Consider the following 13,880-nt stretch of genomic DNA (forward strand, 5'->3'; position numbering starts at 1 on the left):
AGGATTTACAACCATACCCTCAAGAATAATAATTAACCTATAAGTTGGCTGCCTCCGAGGAAATGTCTTTCCTTGAAGGTTTGGAACTGTCAAGAAAATATGTATTACCTTGACGGTTGTTGGCTCTCAAGAAAAATATTTTCCTTGCAGGTTGTTGGCCCTCAAGCAAACTACTTTCCTTGGCGGTCGCAATATTTCCTTGGCGCTTTGGCAAATTAAGTATGGTCGTAGTTTCCTTGGGGGCAAACCTTCAAGAAAATCATCCTTGAGTGTCAGAACCGCCAAGGAAACTAATTTCCCTTAGCTTCTATCCTTGAGTGCCTTTGCTTGGCGGATTGTGGTCAAGGATAATTTTCTTCGCGGTTTAACCCCTTTCCTTGTCAGTTTTTGGCACTCAAGGCAATTCGAGATTGTGGTAGTGATATCTCTTCCTAAGGTCCTTGTCACAAGATCACTCTCATATATATGCTCTTTATCGGTCCCTCACATTCATCCTCATGTTCTTTTGCTGGTTATTCTAAGATGTGAGGAACGCGTAAGAGCAGTCATGATCATTCTCAGTCATCAGGACTTCATGACACGCAGGTAACCCACTATTATTATCCTATTTTGGATACTTACCTACTATTGCATGCAATAGTACAGGTTTGCATTCATATAAAATGACGAACTACATAATCATGTCTCACTAAGATAGACCAACTCACCTAATTAATATAACCATATCCCTGACCTAATCAACGGACTGGTACCGCTTAATTGCTTATTTGGCTAGTTTCATTAGAAGCCATGTGTGAGAAGGAACCTACTCTCGCACGTATAGGAGCTACACCCATATAACCAACTAACAATAAAAACCCTACAAGGGTGTCAACTCGACTCAATTTTGTCAATGTGACTGTAAGCGTTGGGTCACTGTGAGTGTTGGGTTTCAAGTGATGTAGCTCGTGGAGTAGCTAAGGACCACTCATTAGATAGCGAGTTTGAGTAACCACCCATACAGACCACATATCACAAATGGGGCAGTGAGCCAAGTACTTGGTAGTAACTCGCTTATCATGTAGACTAGAACATCAGGCGCCCGAAACCTACAATGATCTTAAAACATAAGCTATTATCATGTCCAATGAGTATTGCTTTTATAATTAGATGGTAACACTAAGATTCAAATACAATCATTTTATATATACGATCATTGCCATCATCATCTAATTATGATCTGGCATATCGAACCAATCAAAGCAGAGTACAAATTATGAAGCAACCACATATCTTCAGTGTACTGATAGTGCAGATAGCATGGTTTGTATGTCCATCTCAGTCGCCCATATGTTTCTATTTAGCCATACCATTGATTAAGCAATGCAACCGTCCTCTATTGATTTGGTATCTTTGGCTGCTCTATAAATGGAAAAGGGTGTTAGAGACACATTCAAACACAAAGTGGATCAGAGTACAACATAAGAAGGAAACTATGACATTCCCATTTTATTCGACCATGTTAACCTTGGTGAATTTATCATAAATGGTAAAACATCAACAATGGATACAAAAGGACTTCAAGTCATCAACCACAACTAACTCAATATTGGTGCAGAAACATCAAACTAAAATCAACCAATTAGAACTTTATATCAAAGTTGTGCAACTAAATGGAGGTCAATGCTAATGTTTGTAACCATACCTATATCCCGGCCATTTTGCAAACCACTTACAAAGAAAAGGTGCTGCCACAAATATACTCAATATCTATTCCTTGAAAAACAATACTAATATCAGTATTCTTAAAACCTTGATAATAATTAAGACAAAATCAAATATATTAGTTACATTCACACACCGTTACTTTCATGGAGACACTTACCCAAGACCATCACTACTTGCTTTAATCTAAATTTGGGAGTCCCTTGCAACTGTCAAGAATTACCACTACCACCATGGTGATGGGTAAAAGTAAAACATTGTGAATTGGTATTAACCTACAATGAATATTCGAATTTTGGATATAGCTGTAAAGAGTTTGTTTTAAAATTGCATAACTCAACAACTAAAGTATCAGTGGGAATGTACTGAAAGGGTCCCAAAAGCATCATATATCCTACACTCCTGTCAAGTTTATCACTCATTATAACTAATTTGATTAAAGTAGAGAAAGAAGGAAAGTGACCTGTAAATTCCTACACTTGTTTCATAGAGCTATTATGTGGAGCAACATCACAAAGTAGCGATAGCTACTTCATGGAGCAAGTGCATTATGGATATTGGTCCCAAATCATGGAGCAAGTTCAAGGACTAAAGAATAAACTCACATCAGCCAATAAAAAATGAAGTTTAGAATGAGGGGGACAAATGCGGCGTAACAAATTTGTTTAACAAAAGACACCAACATTTGCTGGCCTAGGCAGAGGCAGCTAGCCTAGTGTGCATGTCTCATTATCATGCACTTTGCCCTTTTAATTCCACAAAGTAGCAAAGGAAGGGCTGTCCTTAACTATACAGTTAGCAGCAGCACTCATGGTTAGCGCCATGCTAAGCCTGACACCCAAAAAAGTGCAAGATAAAAATATATTTCATGTTATATCTACATATAGTAATTTTATGTCATAAATATTAGTATTTTTTCCTATAAAGTCCTCAAAAAAGTATAGCATAAATGTATTTCATATTATATCTAACTATGCTAATTGTGTCATACATATTAGTTTTTTTCCTGTATAGAACTTAAAAGAAAACTTAGGACAGCTGATGGAGGGAGTCGTAGGATAAATACATATTTAGGCTTCACAGTCCACACGCTATCAACATAAATGAAAACTCCAGGATCTAAATTCATACTTTTACCAGCTTGAATAGGAGGCTGGATGGAGAGGCGGAGAGTTGGCGAACTAACCCATGGCCTCCACCTGGATTTCCAAACAAAACAAAATTAGCGCTCAGAACACAGAAGTTAGATCCCAACAGAAGCAGATGAGATTACCAGCACGATGGGCCTGTTCCACTACACGGGTAGCTAGATCTGCAGCAGACATGGTTGGATCTCCTCGATCTGACTGCAGAGCAGCTGGGTCTGCTTTGATCCAGTGAGGCGTGCATTGTGGAAGATACAACATGTTGGAGCAGCTATGGTCACCATGCTCGCCTTGGAGGTGGAGGGGCCTGGAGTTCTTGGCTGCCGCCGCCACCGCTCCCAACATGGAGGCCTCATGCGCTGCACCGCTGACTCCTAGTGACACAACGGATGGAGGAGCCCACCGATCCCTCCCCTTGGAGCACTTTTCCATGAGACAACGGGCTCCTTTCCTAGAAATGGTGGCAGATTGAGGGGGCGGTGACGGAAGGGGGAAACCTCGGAGGCAAGCTAGTGGACGACGAATCTCGCACTTGCGTCGCCACTCGCCATCGAAGCACCGCTCGCCGCGTCATGAGGGGGAGGAAGAGTACGATTTCGCCGCGATGCATGCGCCCATGCGGGAGGTGGAAGAGCAACATTGGCGAGCCCTCTGGGTGAGCCATCGTGGTCAGCACGGAAGTGCGGCGGAGGCGGCAGGAAGAGAGAGAGGATTGGGGAGGGGCCTGGCGGCTGTGAGAAGAGGAATGCGGGAGAGGGTTAGGGTTCAGGCCTTCAGGACAGGTGGAGGGGGCTCTCCGTAAAGTTCCTTGAGGGGGTCGTTCGTCAAAAAGAGACAAACGTAGATATTGCTCTGGTCTGGGGAAGTAGAGTGCGGGTTGGTTCTAAAGAATTTGGAGGTTCTTTCTGCAATACGGGTTGAGACGGGTGTTGAGCCCAGAAGAATACACCAAGGCTTCGATTTCATCTGGTGCGAGCAAAAGGCAGCAGTCTTTAATCAACCCCGATTCGGTGCAACGGGTGATGCAATGTAGATGCGATGGTGCCACACCGGTACCCAATCAAACCGTTCGTTGATATGGGAGTCACATTGAGGAAAGTTTGGAACCATGAGGCAACCCTTATCCGAGCATGAGTATGGTGGTTTGTCCTTGGTGTCCGTGTGGATAAAGTTATAACCTTTGCAGAGATCTTTTCGAAAGTCTAAAGTCCTTCAGAACGGAACCTTTTTTGTTGTTCTTACTTCTAGACTCAGTATAGCATTGATGATGAAACTTGACAATGAGATGAATTATAATGTTGATCATTTAACCATGTTTTGAATGTCACTTTCCAATGAACTTATACTTGTTAAGAATCAAAACATGAGTCATGAGCATGTCATCCTATTAATGAACGCCATGCTTGTCTATGTGATAATTCCCTTTACATCCACGAAATATGTACCTTGGAATTAAGTGCTATGAGTATGCAAAGTACTCACAATGCTACCGATAAGTTATTTTGTAGGTATTTTGGCTCGGTGACCATAGTTAGCAAACCTTGAGCATGGACGGACCTACAGTTGTGCCCTGGTATTTCCGGGCATACCCTATATTTTTGGAAAAAAAATTAATATGTATTTAAGATAATATACATAAGGTGTTAAAACTACGTTTCTCTGCGTTTCTGGGCCATTTTATTTAGCAATTCACCTATAACTCGAAAGGAGCTCATTAGCCACGCGAATCCACATGGCCAATGGCCCATCTAACCTTCCCACTCACTTCCCTACTCCCCCAAAATCCCAAAACCATCAGGCCTGATCTGTAGGGGTAGGGCAGCCGCGCACTAACGCGCAGGCAGTCGCTTCCGCGACTCTCGACCATGTGTCGTCGCTCGCGACTCGCCACTGCCACGCAGGTAGGTGCTTCCGCGACTCTCGACCGCGTGCCGCCGCTCGCGACTCGCCACTGACGCGTAGGCAGGCGCTACGGCCTGTGGGGACGCTCACGTCGCCGGCGTCCCCGCGCTGCCGCTCCGGCGGCTCCGCTCCTCGGCATCGGGCGTCCCCGCGCCGCCGCGCGGCCAGTCGGCTACGATGCCCCCTTTGCTTGGACTCAGAGGTAATAAACTCAAATCCATTTTCTTTTCCCTTTGTTGGTTCTATTAAATGTTATTTTCAATTGCAAAATAAATGTCATTTAGTTTGAACTACATGTATCTTTTATCTAAGCAGATCTGAACATTTTGTATTGTTTATCAAAAAAAAATTACCATGGGCATACCCTGCTCCTAATTCCTGGGTCCGTCACTGACCTTGAGACGGGCATCCCCAACCAGAGCTGTGTGTTATTACGATGATAACATTAAGTGACTGCGAGACAACCTATGATATAGAATGGGTTAAAGCATGGTCATCTAGAATGGGTTAAAGAATGATGTTTCAGCAATTAAGGGCCTATTTGGTTGGTGATCGAAACTTGCCATGCCTAACCTTTAGTAAATTGTGGCTGCCAAAGAAAGTGTGGCGACTAAAATAGAAACTACATTTGGGGCAATGGTTGGCACAAAAATGAGTCTATGACATATGGGGTAGGGGGATAAGAAAGTTTGGCGTGCCATAAGTATGACAATGAACTAAACAACTGCCAAAGAAATTGTAGCACGAATATTTGGTGCGGTAAGTTTTGGTCACCAACCAAAAATACCCTAGGTCAATTTTTTTATATATATAATGGTTGTTATGTGCAAATTGCTTGATGAATGATTCGTGTTGTGTAACTCAATCATAAAAGTTACCAAAAAGGAGGTGCGGATGACAATCTCCTAAGATCTTTGTTGTCAACCAAGGGCAATACGCCTGAGTCGAGTGAATGACACCCAAGTTACCAAGGCGGGCACCCCAAAGACCTTACAAACTCACTCTTCAAATTATCTTTGAAAAGTCAGGCCTTGTTTAGTTCGCAAAAATTTTCAAGATTCCCCGTCACATAGAATATTTGGTCGCATACATGGAGCATTAAATATAGACGAAAATAAAAATTAACTGTACAGTTTACCTGTAATTTGTGAGATGAATCTTTTGAGTCTAGTTACTCCGTGATTGGACAATGTTTGTCAAATAAAAACGAAATGCTACAGTATCCAAAAACAAAAAATTTTGCAAACTAAACAAGGCCTCATATGCATAAAAATTGTTTTCTGTCTTTTTGTTTTGTAACAGTTTTTTTATAAAAAACAATTTTTTCCCTATATTTTGTGTAAATTCTAGAGACTTATTAGAGGGCAACCAAATAAAGAAATGGTTGGAGGGTACTTAGCATTCTTTTGTTTTGCTTAAGGCCCAGTTTGGATCCTCTTGCTAAATTTTAGCCAACTAAAATTTAGTTACTTTAGTAGCTAAAGTTCCAAACACATTGACTAAAAAGGAGCTAAAATATTTTAGTCCATTAGTCACTCAAGAGAAGCAAAAAGGGACTAAAACACACAATTGTCACGAGATACCCTGCCCGCGTCGGGTCTCGTCCTGACCCTGCGTCGAATCTCCTCTCCTATCTATCTCGCCGCCGCCGCCACCACGACTTCTCCTCCACGCCGTAAGCCGGAGCCACTTTGGCATTTGTAATTTGTAATAAAGGGATTTGAAAATATGAACAATATTTGGCCATCTTGGCGGCAATGGCTGCCAATCTTGGCGAGAGCATCAGGGGTAGCAGCATCCGTGGGAGCAACCAGCGCCAGAAAAGAGCCTCTTTGAGAGTTCACATCATAAGAGCAAAACAGTCTTTTTTTCAACTACTTTAATGTTAGAGCATCTCCAGCAGACTACCTAAACCCACTACCTATCCTATATTTAGGTAGTGGAGGTCAAAAAAACTCACTCCAACAGGCTACCTACTTGACTACCTAATTTTATTGACCCAACAAATTTTCCCTCCCACTACCTACATCTGTTGGGCCAACAAACGTGGCTACCTATTTTTTCCTTCCCTCCCTCTCCTCCCGCACACACTCGCACCCGACGCCACCGCCTGCTCGTCTTGCCTCAACTTCGGCCGGCCGCACGCCTTCTCCCACCGCTCGCACGCCTCCTTCCCAACGGCGTGGGCACGGCGGCCCTTCCCGATGGCTCGCCTGCCTGCCCCGACCCGATGAGGCCTGGCTAGCCTCGCACAGTGAGCAACGAGCGGCTACCGCACGGTGAGCTGCCCAGTGAGCAGCGAGCGGCTACTGCACGACGAGCTGCCCGCGCGCGGCGTGGCGCGGCCTGTAGCCCCGACGAGCTGCCCCCAACGCGACGTGGCCAGCCTACCCTTATCACGCAACGATTGCTGCCCTCGGCACACCTCTGGCTCCATCTATGGGGAGAAGAAGCAAAGTGAGGATGACAAACGGGACCCACATGTCATTCTCTACAAGGATAAAATGGGTAGCCAATTTTAGGTAGTTCTGCTGGAGTTGGAAGCAAAATTTGGGTAGCATAAAAATAGGTGGCTATCTAAACAGATATTTAGGTAGTACTGCTGGAGATGTTCTTATTTAGTCACTTTTAGTTGGGGAAACCAAACAGGGATAGCTAAATTTTAGTCAATAGCAACCGCCTAAATGTGGTCTATAGTGAAAGCGTCAAAATAGCCCGGGCTCATCAAGATAGCCCTCAGAAAGTTTGCTGCTGCACTTTGGCCCTGTTTAGATTGGAGATGAAAATTTTTTGGGTGTCACATCGGATGTGTCGGAAGGATGTCGGGAGAGGTTTTTTAGAAACTAATAAAAAAACAAATTACATAGTCGGAAAACTGCAAGACAAATCTATTAAGCATAATTAATCTGGCATTAGCACATGTGGGTTACTGTAGCATTTAAGGATAATCATAAAGTAACTAGGCTTAAAAGATTCGTCTCGTGATTCTCAACCAAACTGTGTAATTAGTTTATTTTTTTATGGTTATTTATTGTTCCATGCATATGTCTAAAGATTCGATGTGATGGATGAAAAAATTTTTTTGGTAGCAAGCTGCTCCGACATCCCTTTCTGTCACCGTTCACCGTTGCGTGTGCGCTGCAAATCCAATCCATTTCCGACCTTCTAGAAGCCTTTCAACCCGCCGCTTTGCCCGCCGCTCTTTGCTTCTTCCCTCTTCGGTACCCATTTCGTCGCAGCACAGTCGGAACCCTAGTTCCCCCCTCATTTTCCTTCCACCCGCCGTCGCGGCGCCGATAGAGCTTGGCCTGAAAGGCGTAGGTGGAGGAGGGGATGGACCGGATCGTCGGCAGTAAGTACAAGCTAGGCCGCAAGATTGGGAGCGGCTCCTTTGGGGAGATCTACCTCGGTTCGACCCCAATCATGACCGCTGTTATTCACTTTGCTTGGTGTTTGGATCTGACGAGGTTTTGGTGCTGTGCTTGTTGTTGTCCTCTCCCTCTCTATGCAGCGACACACGTCGACACCTACGAGATCGTCGCCGTCAAGATAGTGAGCACCTTCCCTCCCTCAGCCTTCCCTGTTTTGCTTGATTTTGTTGGAATTCGTCTAGGGTTTCGCGCCTTCTGGTGATGCCTATTGCGTGCCGCAGTAGGTTGTGAGGTGGAGCTTGAAAATTGCGTAATGTTGATTCCACGTCCTGGATCCCAAGTTTTTTTTTGTGCTCTAAAAGGTTACTTGCAGCCTCGTGTGCATGTATGCATGGTCCGGCGATTACAAGTGTTTTTAGTCTTGAGTTCATTTTCTGGTAGATATTGAAGTATCAGACCTGGCAACATGCCTTTGGGTTGCTGTTTATAGGTACTGTGGAGCTGCGAATTTCACAAAGGAAAGTGGAGCTCTGTTGTGTCGAATCCGATCATTGTTGTTTTTGACTATGAGTTGCTGCTAGTAAGAGGGGCAATGTTTTTGGAGGTGTATGTTAAGTGTTCTTTTAGCTCCCAGACTTTCTAATTTTCCAGTGGATATGTGGTTTCAAATAGTTTTCCAGCCACCACAGTGATACTTTTGTGTTACTGTTGCCTTAGTCTGATAGATGGAAACAATGCTATCTAAAAGGTCGTCTGATATGAATCTGTTTTTAATTTTATCCAGTTTCTCTTCATGTTATTTTATATTTTATATCAACATATTATGTTTATCTCCGATGCTTGCCGCCTTGCACTGAAGCATGTACTGTGAATTTGAAATAGGAAAGTACAGTGCTATGTTTAACGTAGGGGTAGTGTTCACCAGGAAGAACTTGAAATGGATCCCTGATTTTTAGTAAATAATAATTTGTCATTTAAATGCTAGGAAACACCTCTAGGCCATGGGAGTATCAGGTCAATTGTCAAATATTCTATTGTTGGCATGCAATCTTGTGACCTAAGCTTGGCGGAGCCATCACATGTCTGTCTATTCTGCGAAATTTTATCCAGAAAATATCGACCGGTGTTGTTATTTGTTTCTTTGATTTCTTTATTTTGTAAAAATCTCAAAACATTCTTGCTCACAGAGTTGTCATGTGGCAATGGCGTAGTGTAATGCATTGTAAGATTTATTTCTCTTCTGTCAGAGCTATGCGGGTTGTGTTAAGTTGGCACTTCATGACATATAGTTTTTCTTCTTTGGTGTTTTGCTTGCACAACATACTCGCAGTCCAACTTTTAGAAGTTTTTTTATGAGTTGAAACACTGTTAGAGATTGAAGTATTAGAACTGGGTAGCACACCTTTGTGTTGCTGTTTAATATTGTGAACCTGTGAGGTTAACGAAGCAATGTACCTTTCCATTGGGATCATGGGTTTGGCATGATATAACCTGTTCCCCACTAAAAGTAGTGTTCTTTGGAGGTGTGCATTGCTTTGCTTCTATGTAGGGTTCTGTACTTTTATGTTTTCCAATGGATGTTGTGGTTCCAAATAATTTTCTCATCACTGCAGTCAACATAAAGGTCTTGTGATATGAATCTGTTTTTGATTCTATCCAGTTTGTCTTTAGCTAGTTCATATCAATGGACTATGACTATTTGTGATGTTTGGTGCCATGCATTGAAGCATGAGACTGAAATCGGAAAGTGCTAGTGATAAGTTGCATGCAGGGGTAGGTATCATATTCATTAATAAGAATTGAACTGGCCTAATAACAATGTTTTTGGGGCATCGCCTAGTCGTCGCCTAGGCGACAAGGCGTGGTCAAGGGTCTGGGCATTGGGGTCACCACGACCTCAATGTGTATGGCGTCCGCCTCATAGAATTAGGCGTCGCCTAGGCGCGAACGGCGTCGGGCGGACGCCTACAGCCGCGGACGCTCCATCAAGCCAGTAAGCTAACCTTTTATGACCCACGACAGCAATCCTACCTTTCCTTCTGCGTACAGGTTGCCGGTCGCGAGGGAAGGGCGCCAAAAGGAGTGTGGCCCCGCGGAAATCGATTGCGTCTCCGCCTAGATAGCCTCTTAGCACGGGAAATCTACCGCACAAGTCATTTACCGCGAGTGCGGGCGAGGGGAGAGGAAGAGAGAAGGCGGCGGACGGACCTCGACATCCGCTTGGCTGCTCCTTTGCTCGTGTCCACCGGCCAGCCACCCCTTCTGCGGAGCCGGCCCTGCATCTCTGCTTGGCCGTCCACTCCTGCAATGGAGCCTCTCCAGCATCATCGCACGTCGCTGCTGCAGTCCGCACCTGCTTGTGTGACTCTGCCTCGAGTCTTCCTCCGTCGGCCCGCCTGTTGACTGCGCCTCCATCGGGTCCGCCCCTGCAGCTCCGCCTGGCTGCTCGAGTCCACCAGGAGTCTATCCACACCGCACTTGCTCGCCCGCCGCCGTCGACCATCTGCCTGTCTGCCTCGTATGCTCCCTGCCTCCTCTCAGGTCTCTGCAGCCCTGTGTCCCTCCTCTTCCTCTGTTCCTTTCCCTCTTCCTCTGTTTCTTTCCCTGTCTCTCGTGCTCTGTTTCTTCGTCATGGAACTTCTCGATGGAGTGCTCCTTGGTGAGGTCGGTGTCGCCGTTTAACACCATCTGCTCCATCAGGTTGGTCAGCTGCGCGACGAAGTCCTTGACTTGCTTGCGGCGCTAAAAGGCGAGTGCTTCCCACTCTGCCCTGAGCTGCTGCAACGTCGCCCGTCGCACGCGGCCACCTCTGATCCTCCGCAGCGCGGTGGCGTCCCATGCCAGCTTCACCGTTGTCTTGTTGGCGATGGAGGCCGTGACGTTGGTGGGAACAAAGGCACACATGGCCTCCAAGGCCCGTCGATCCTCGTTGTAGCTGACGCCACCAACGCGCACTGCATCCCAAAGATGGCAAATTGGCAAGCTTGCAGCTTTACCTTCATCTCGAGACCACTCGTGGTAGTTGCTCTTGGTGAGCATTGGCCACGACGATCCAGCCCTGGAGTCGTGGTAGACGGTGTGCAGCGCCGGCGATCACCCGCGATGACCACGACGCCGCAACGGGGACGGCGACTGGTGGTGGCGATCGGGGCTGCACGACCATGATCCTGCAGTCAGCGCACCCTCCCGCTCCATCTCCACGTGCCGCTGCCTCTGCGGCAGCAATGAGTGTCCTGCGGTCATCCACTCCTGCACCGTCCGCGCCAGCGCCCACCGGCAGCACTGTGGTGGCGGCGGCAGCGGCAGCGGCCTTGGCCTTGGAGCTCTCGGTGGACATGGCTGCACTTTGGGTACCCTAAGGCTCTACATACCAATTGTTGCCCAACATATGAACTCAGATCAGATCTGGGTAACCCAGAGGACAACTTGGCACTTAGGCTGCTTGGATTGAAAGATGAAATTACAACACTTAGTTCTCTAAGGGGGGTCTGTCACTGCTTATATAGCCTAAGTGGACAGCCACCTACCACAGCATATTCTCAGGCTAAAAGCAGATGCCTGATCCTACTTGGTTGCCAAGGCACCAACATTTAGTGAACAGTGATATGACATTTATATGCTAGGAAACATCTCAAGGCCTCGAGAGTATTAGACTAATAATCACTAAACATTCTATTATTCTATTATAGTATTATTGGTGTGCAATCTTGTGACCTAAGCTTGGCAGAGCCATAAGCCACATGTGTGTCTATTCTAGGAAATCTTCTCCCGTAAACATCAAATGATGATGTTGGTTGTATCTTTGATTTCTTTATTTTGTTAAAATGTTTCATACGTTATTGCTTGTAGAATTGTCATATGGTGTGGTGTAATGCAGTACTAGTTTAATTTCTCTTGTGTGGGAACTATGTGGGTTGTGTTGAGTTGGCACTCCATGACATCTAGTTGTGTCAAACATGTTCTTTCTGATTTCAGGATTGTGCATTCTATTCGTAATTTTTCTTGTACACACAATACATTATATTATATTAGAGAGTCCTAGAAAAAAAGTTCGGTAATTTTGCTTGCAACATGTGCTGTGCAGTAATTTTAGGAGTTTTTGAGTTGAGATGCTGTTAGAAATTGAAGTAATAGAACTGGGTAGCACACCTTTGTTTTTCTGTTTAATCGTATCATGAAGCTGTGATTTAACGAAGCAAAGTAACTGTTACTTTGGGAAATTAGAAGAGAGACAACTCCATTAGTGGAGATAGCATGTATATAGAGCCTCGTGGGCCATATTGGACTAGTATAGATGGACCTTCATACGCTTAACACCCCCCTTCAAACTCAAGGTGGAAGTGAAGCCGATGCTGCTCTCGAGTCTGTGCTTTAGTGAAAAAGTCAGTCCAACTGCAACTCTGAGAGCACATACCAGAGAGCACTGGTTTTCTGATGACAATGAGATGTAGTAAAGAAGGCATCAACGCTGACATGCTTTGTTAGTTCATGCTTTCACAGGATCATTGGCAATTTGTATGGCTCTTGCATTGTCACATAGAAGAGGTTTGGCAACATCACAAGAAATACCAAAATCAGCAACAACCATAGGAGCCATACAATCTTTGTGGCAGTAGTGCAAGAGGGTCCAAGAAGAATTCATCATCCTGTGATGGAATGACGATCTATTGGGTCACTCGCCCAAGTGTAGTCTGAGTAAGCATGAAGCTGAAGTGGACTATCACGAGCACAGAATAAACTCTGAGATGATGTCCCCCGTGAGTATCGTAGTACGCAAAGTAAATGTCCAAAATGAATGGAAGTTTGTGCACACAAAAACTGAGTCAAAATATGGACTGCATGAGCAACATTTGACCGGGTAACAATGAAAGAGATAAGGCTGCCCACAAGATAGCGACATCGAGAAGGATCCTCAAGAGCGACACCATCAATGGGATGAAGCTGCAAATGAAGATCCATAGGTGTGGAAGTTGTCCGATTATCAGTAATACCTAAACAAGCATGATCGTGTATGTGTTTGGACTGAGAGAGATAATATCCCTTCGCAGACCACAAAACCTCAATCCATAAGAAATAACTCAAGGTCCCAAATCAAACATTTGAAATTGCTTACTAAGTTTCTTCTTCACATGAGAAATATGCTATGCATCATCTGAACATATCATCAACGTATAAAAGAAGCAAAGTATGTCCACGAGGAGAAAGATGAATAAAGAAAGTAGAATCATGAGCACTAGGTGAAAAACCAGAAGCCTTTATCACATAAACAAAGCGCTCAAACGAAGCACAAGGAGCCTGTTTCATATAAAGCAACACGAAGACAATAGACATATTTTGAAGGAGCATCAACACCAGGAGGTGGTTGCATATAAACTTCCTCATGCAAATCACCATGGAGAAAAGCGTTCTTGACATCCATATGAGACATAGTTCATGAAGAAGTAGCTGCCACCGCAATCAAAGTATGAATAGTAGTTATATGAGCAACAGGGGCAAATGTCTTGTCATAATCTCATCCCTGAGTCTGCTGAAAACCTCTAGCAACAAGACGAGCTTTATATCTCTTGATGGAACCATGTGACTCCCAGTTACATGTGATAGGCATTGCATGGGACGGTAGTGGAACAAGATCCCAAGTTTATGTACGATTTAAGGGCAGCAAGTTCCTTGGACATAGCTAGATGCCATTCTGGAATACAAGAAACTTCCTAATAGGTGGATGGTTCATTAACAACAACATTTACACGGGGAAACCCAT

General features: G+C 44.7%; 2 protein-coding genes across 16 annotated transcripts in view; one reads left to right on the plus strand and one right to left on the minus strand.

Moving 5' to 3' along the window:
* LOC110434571 lies at positions 1,121-3,604 on the minus strand. 11 transcript variants are annotated; one of them, XR_002452091.1, is made up of 4 exons: positions 2,978-3,604; positions 1,865-2,903; positions 1,685-1,755; positions 1,121-1,396 (listed from the first exon to the last, which is right to left on the minus strand). XR_002452091.1 is itself a non-coding variant. In XM_021458848.1 (3 exons), the coding sequence occupies exons 1-3, from the start codon at positions 3,279-3,281 to the stop codon at positions 1,750-1,752; spliced, it is 378 nt and encodes a 125-aa protein (XP_021314523.1). In that variant the 5' UTR covers positions 3,282-3,603; the 3' UTR covers positions 1,121-1,749. The 11 variants fall into 11 exon arrangements, 5 of the variants coding, with proteins under 5 accessions (XP_021314523.1, XP_021314522.1, XP_021314519.1 ...); XR_002452093.1 differs by having other exon boundaries at positions 2,836-2,903; positions 2,978-3,603; XR_002452092.1 differs by having other exon boundaries at positions 1,121-1,401; positions 2,836-2,903; positions 2,978-3,603.
* LOC8080405 (casein kinase 1-like protein 3) overlaps positions 7,885-13,880 on the plus strand; it is a 44,732-nt gene continuing 38,736 nt past the window's right edge. For 3 of the 5 annotated variants that reach the window (XM_021459957.1, XM_021459956.1, XM_021459955.1), the window contains exons 1-2: positions 7,886-8,160; positions 8,263-8,303. In XM_021459957.1, coding sequence (XP_021315632.1) covers positions 8,085-8,160; positions 8,263-8,303 — 117 coding nt within the window. In that variant the 5' untranslated portion in view covers positions 7,886-8,084. Of the gene's footprint in view, positions 8,161-8,262; positions 8,304-13,880 lie in introns of all 5 variants that reach the window. The other 2 variants (XM_021459958.1, XM_021459959.1) reach the window with 1 other exon arrangement.

Source organism: Sorghum bicolor, chromosome 4, assembly GCF_000003195.3.
Source record: "Sorghum bicolor cultivar BTx623 chromosome 4, Sorghum_bicolor_NCBIv3, whole genome shotgun sequence".
NCBI lineage: Eukaryota > Viridiplantae > Streptophyta > Magnoliopsida > Poales > Poaceae > Sorghum > Sorghum bicolor.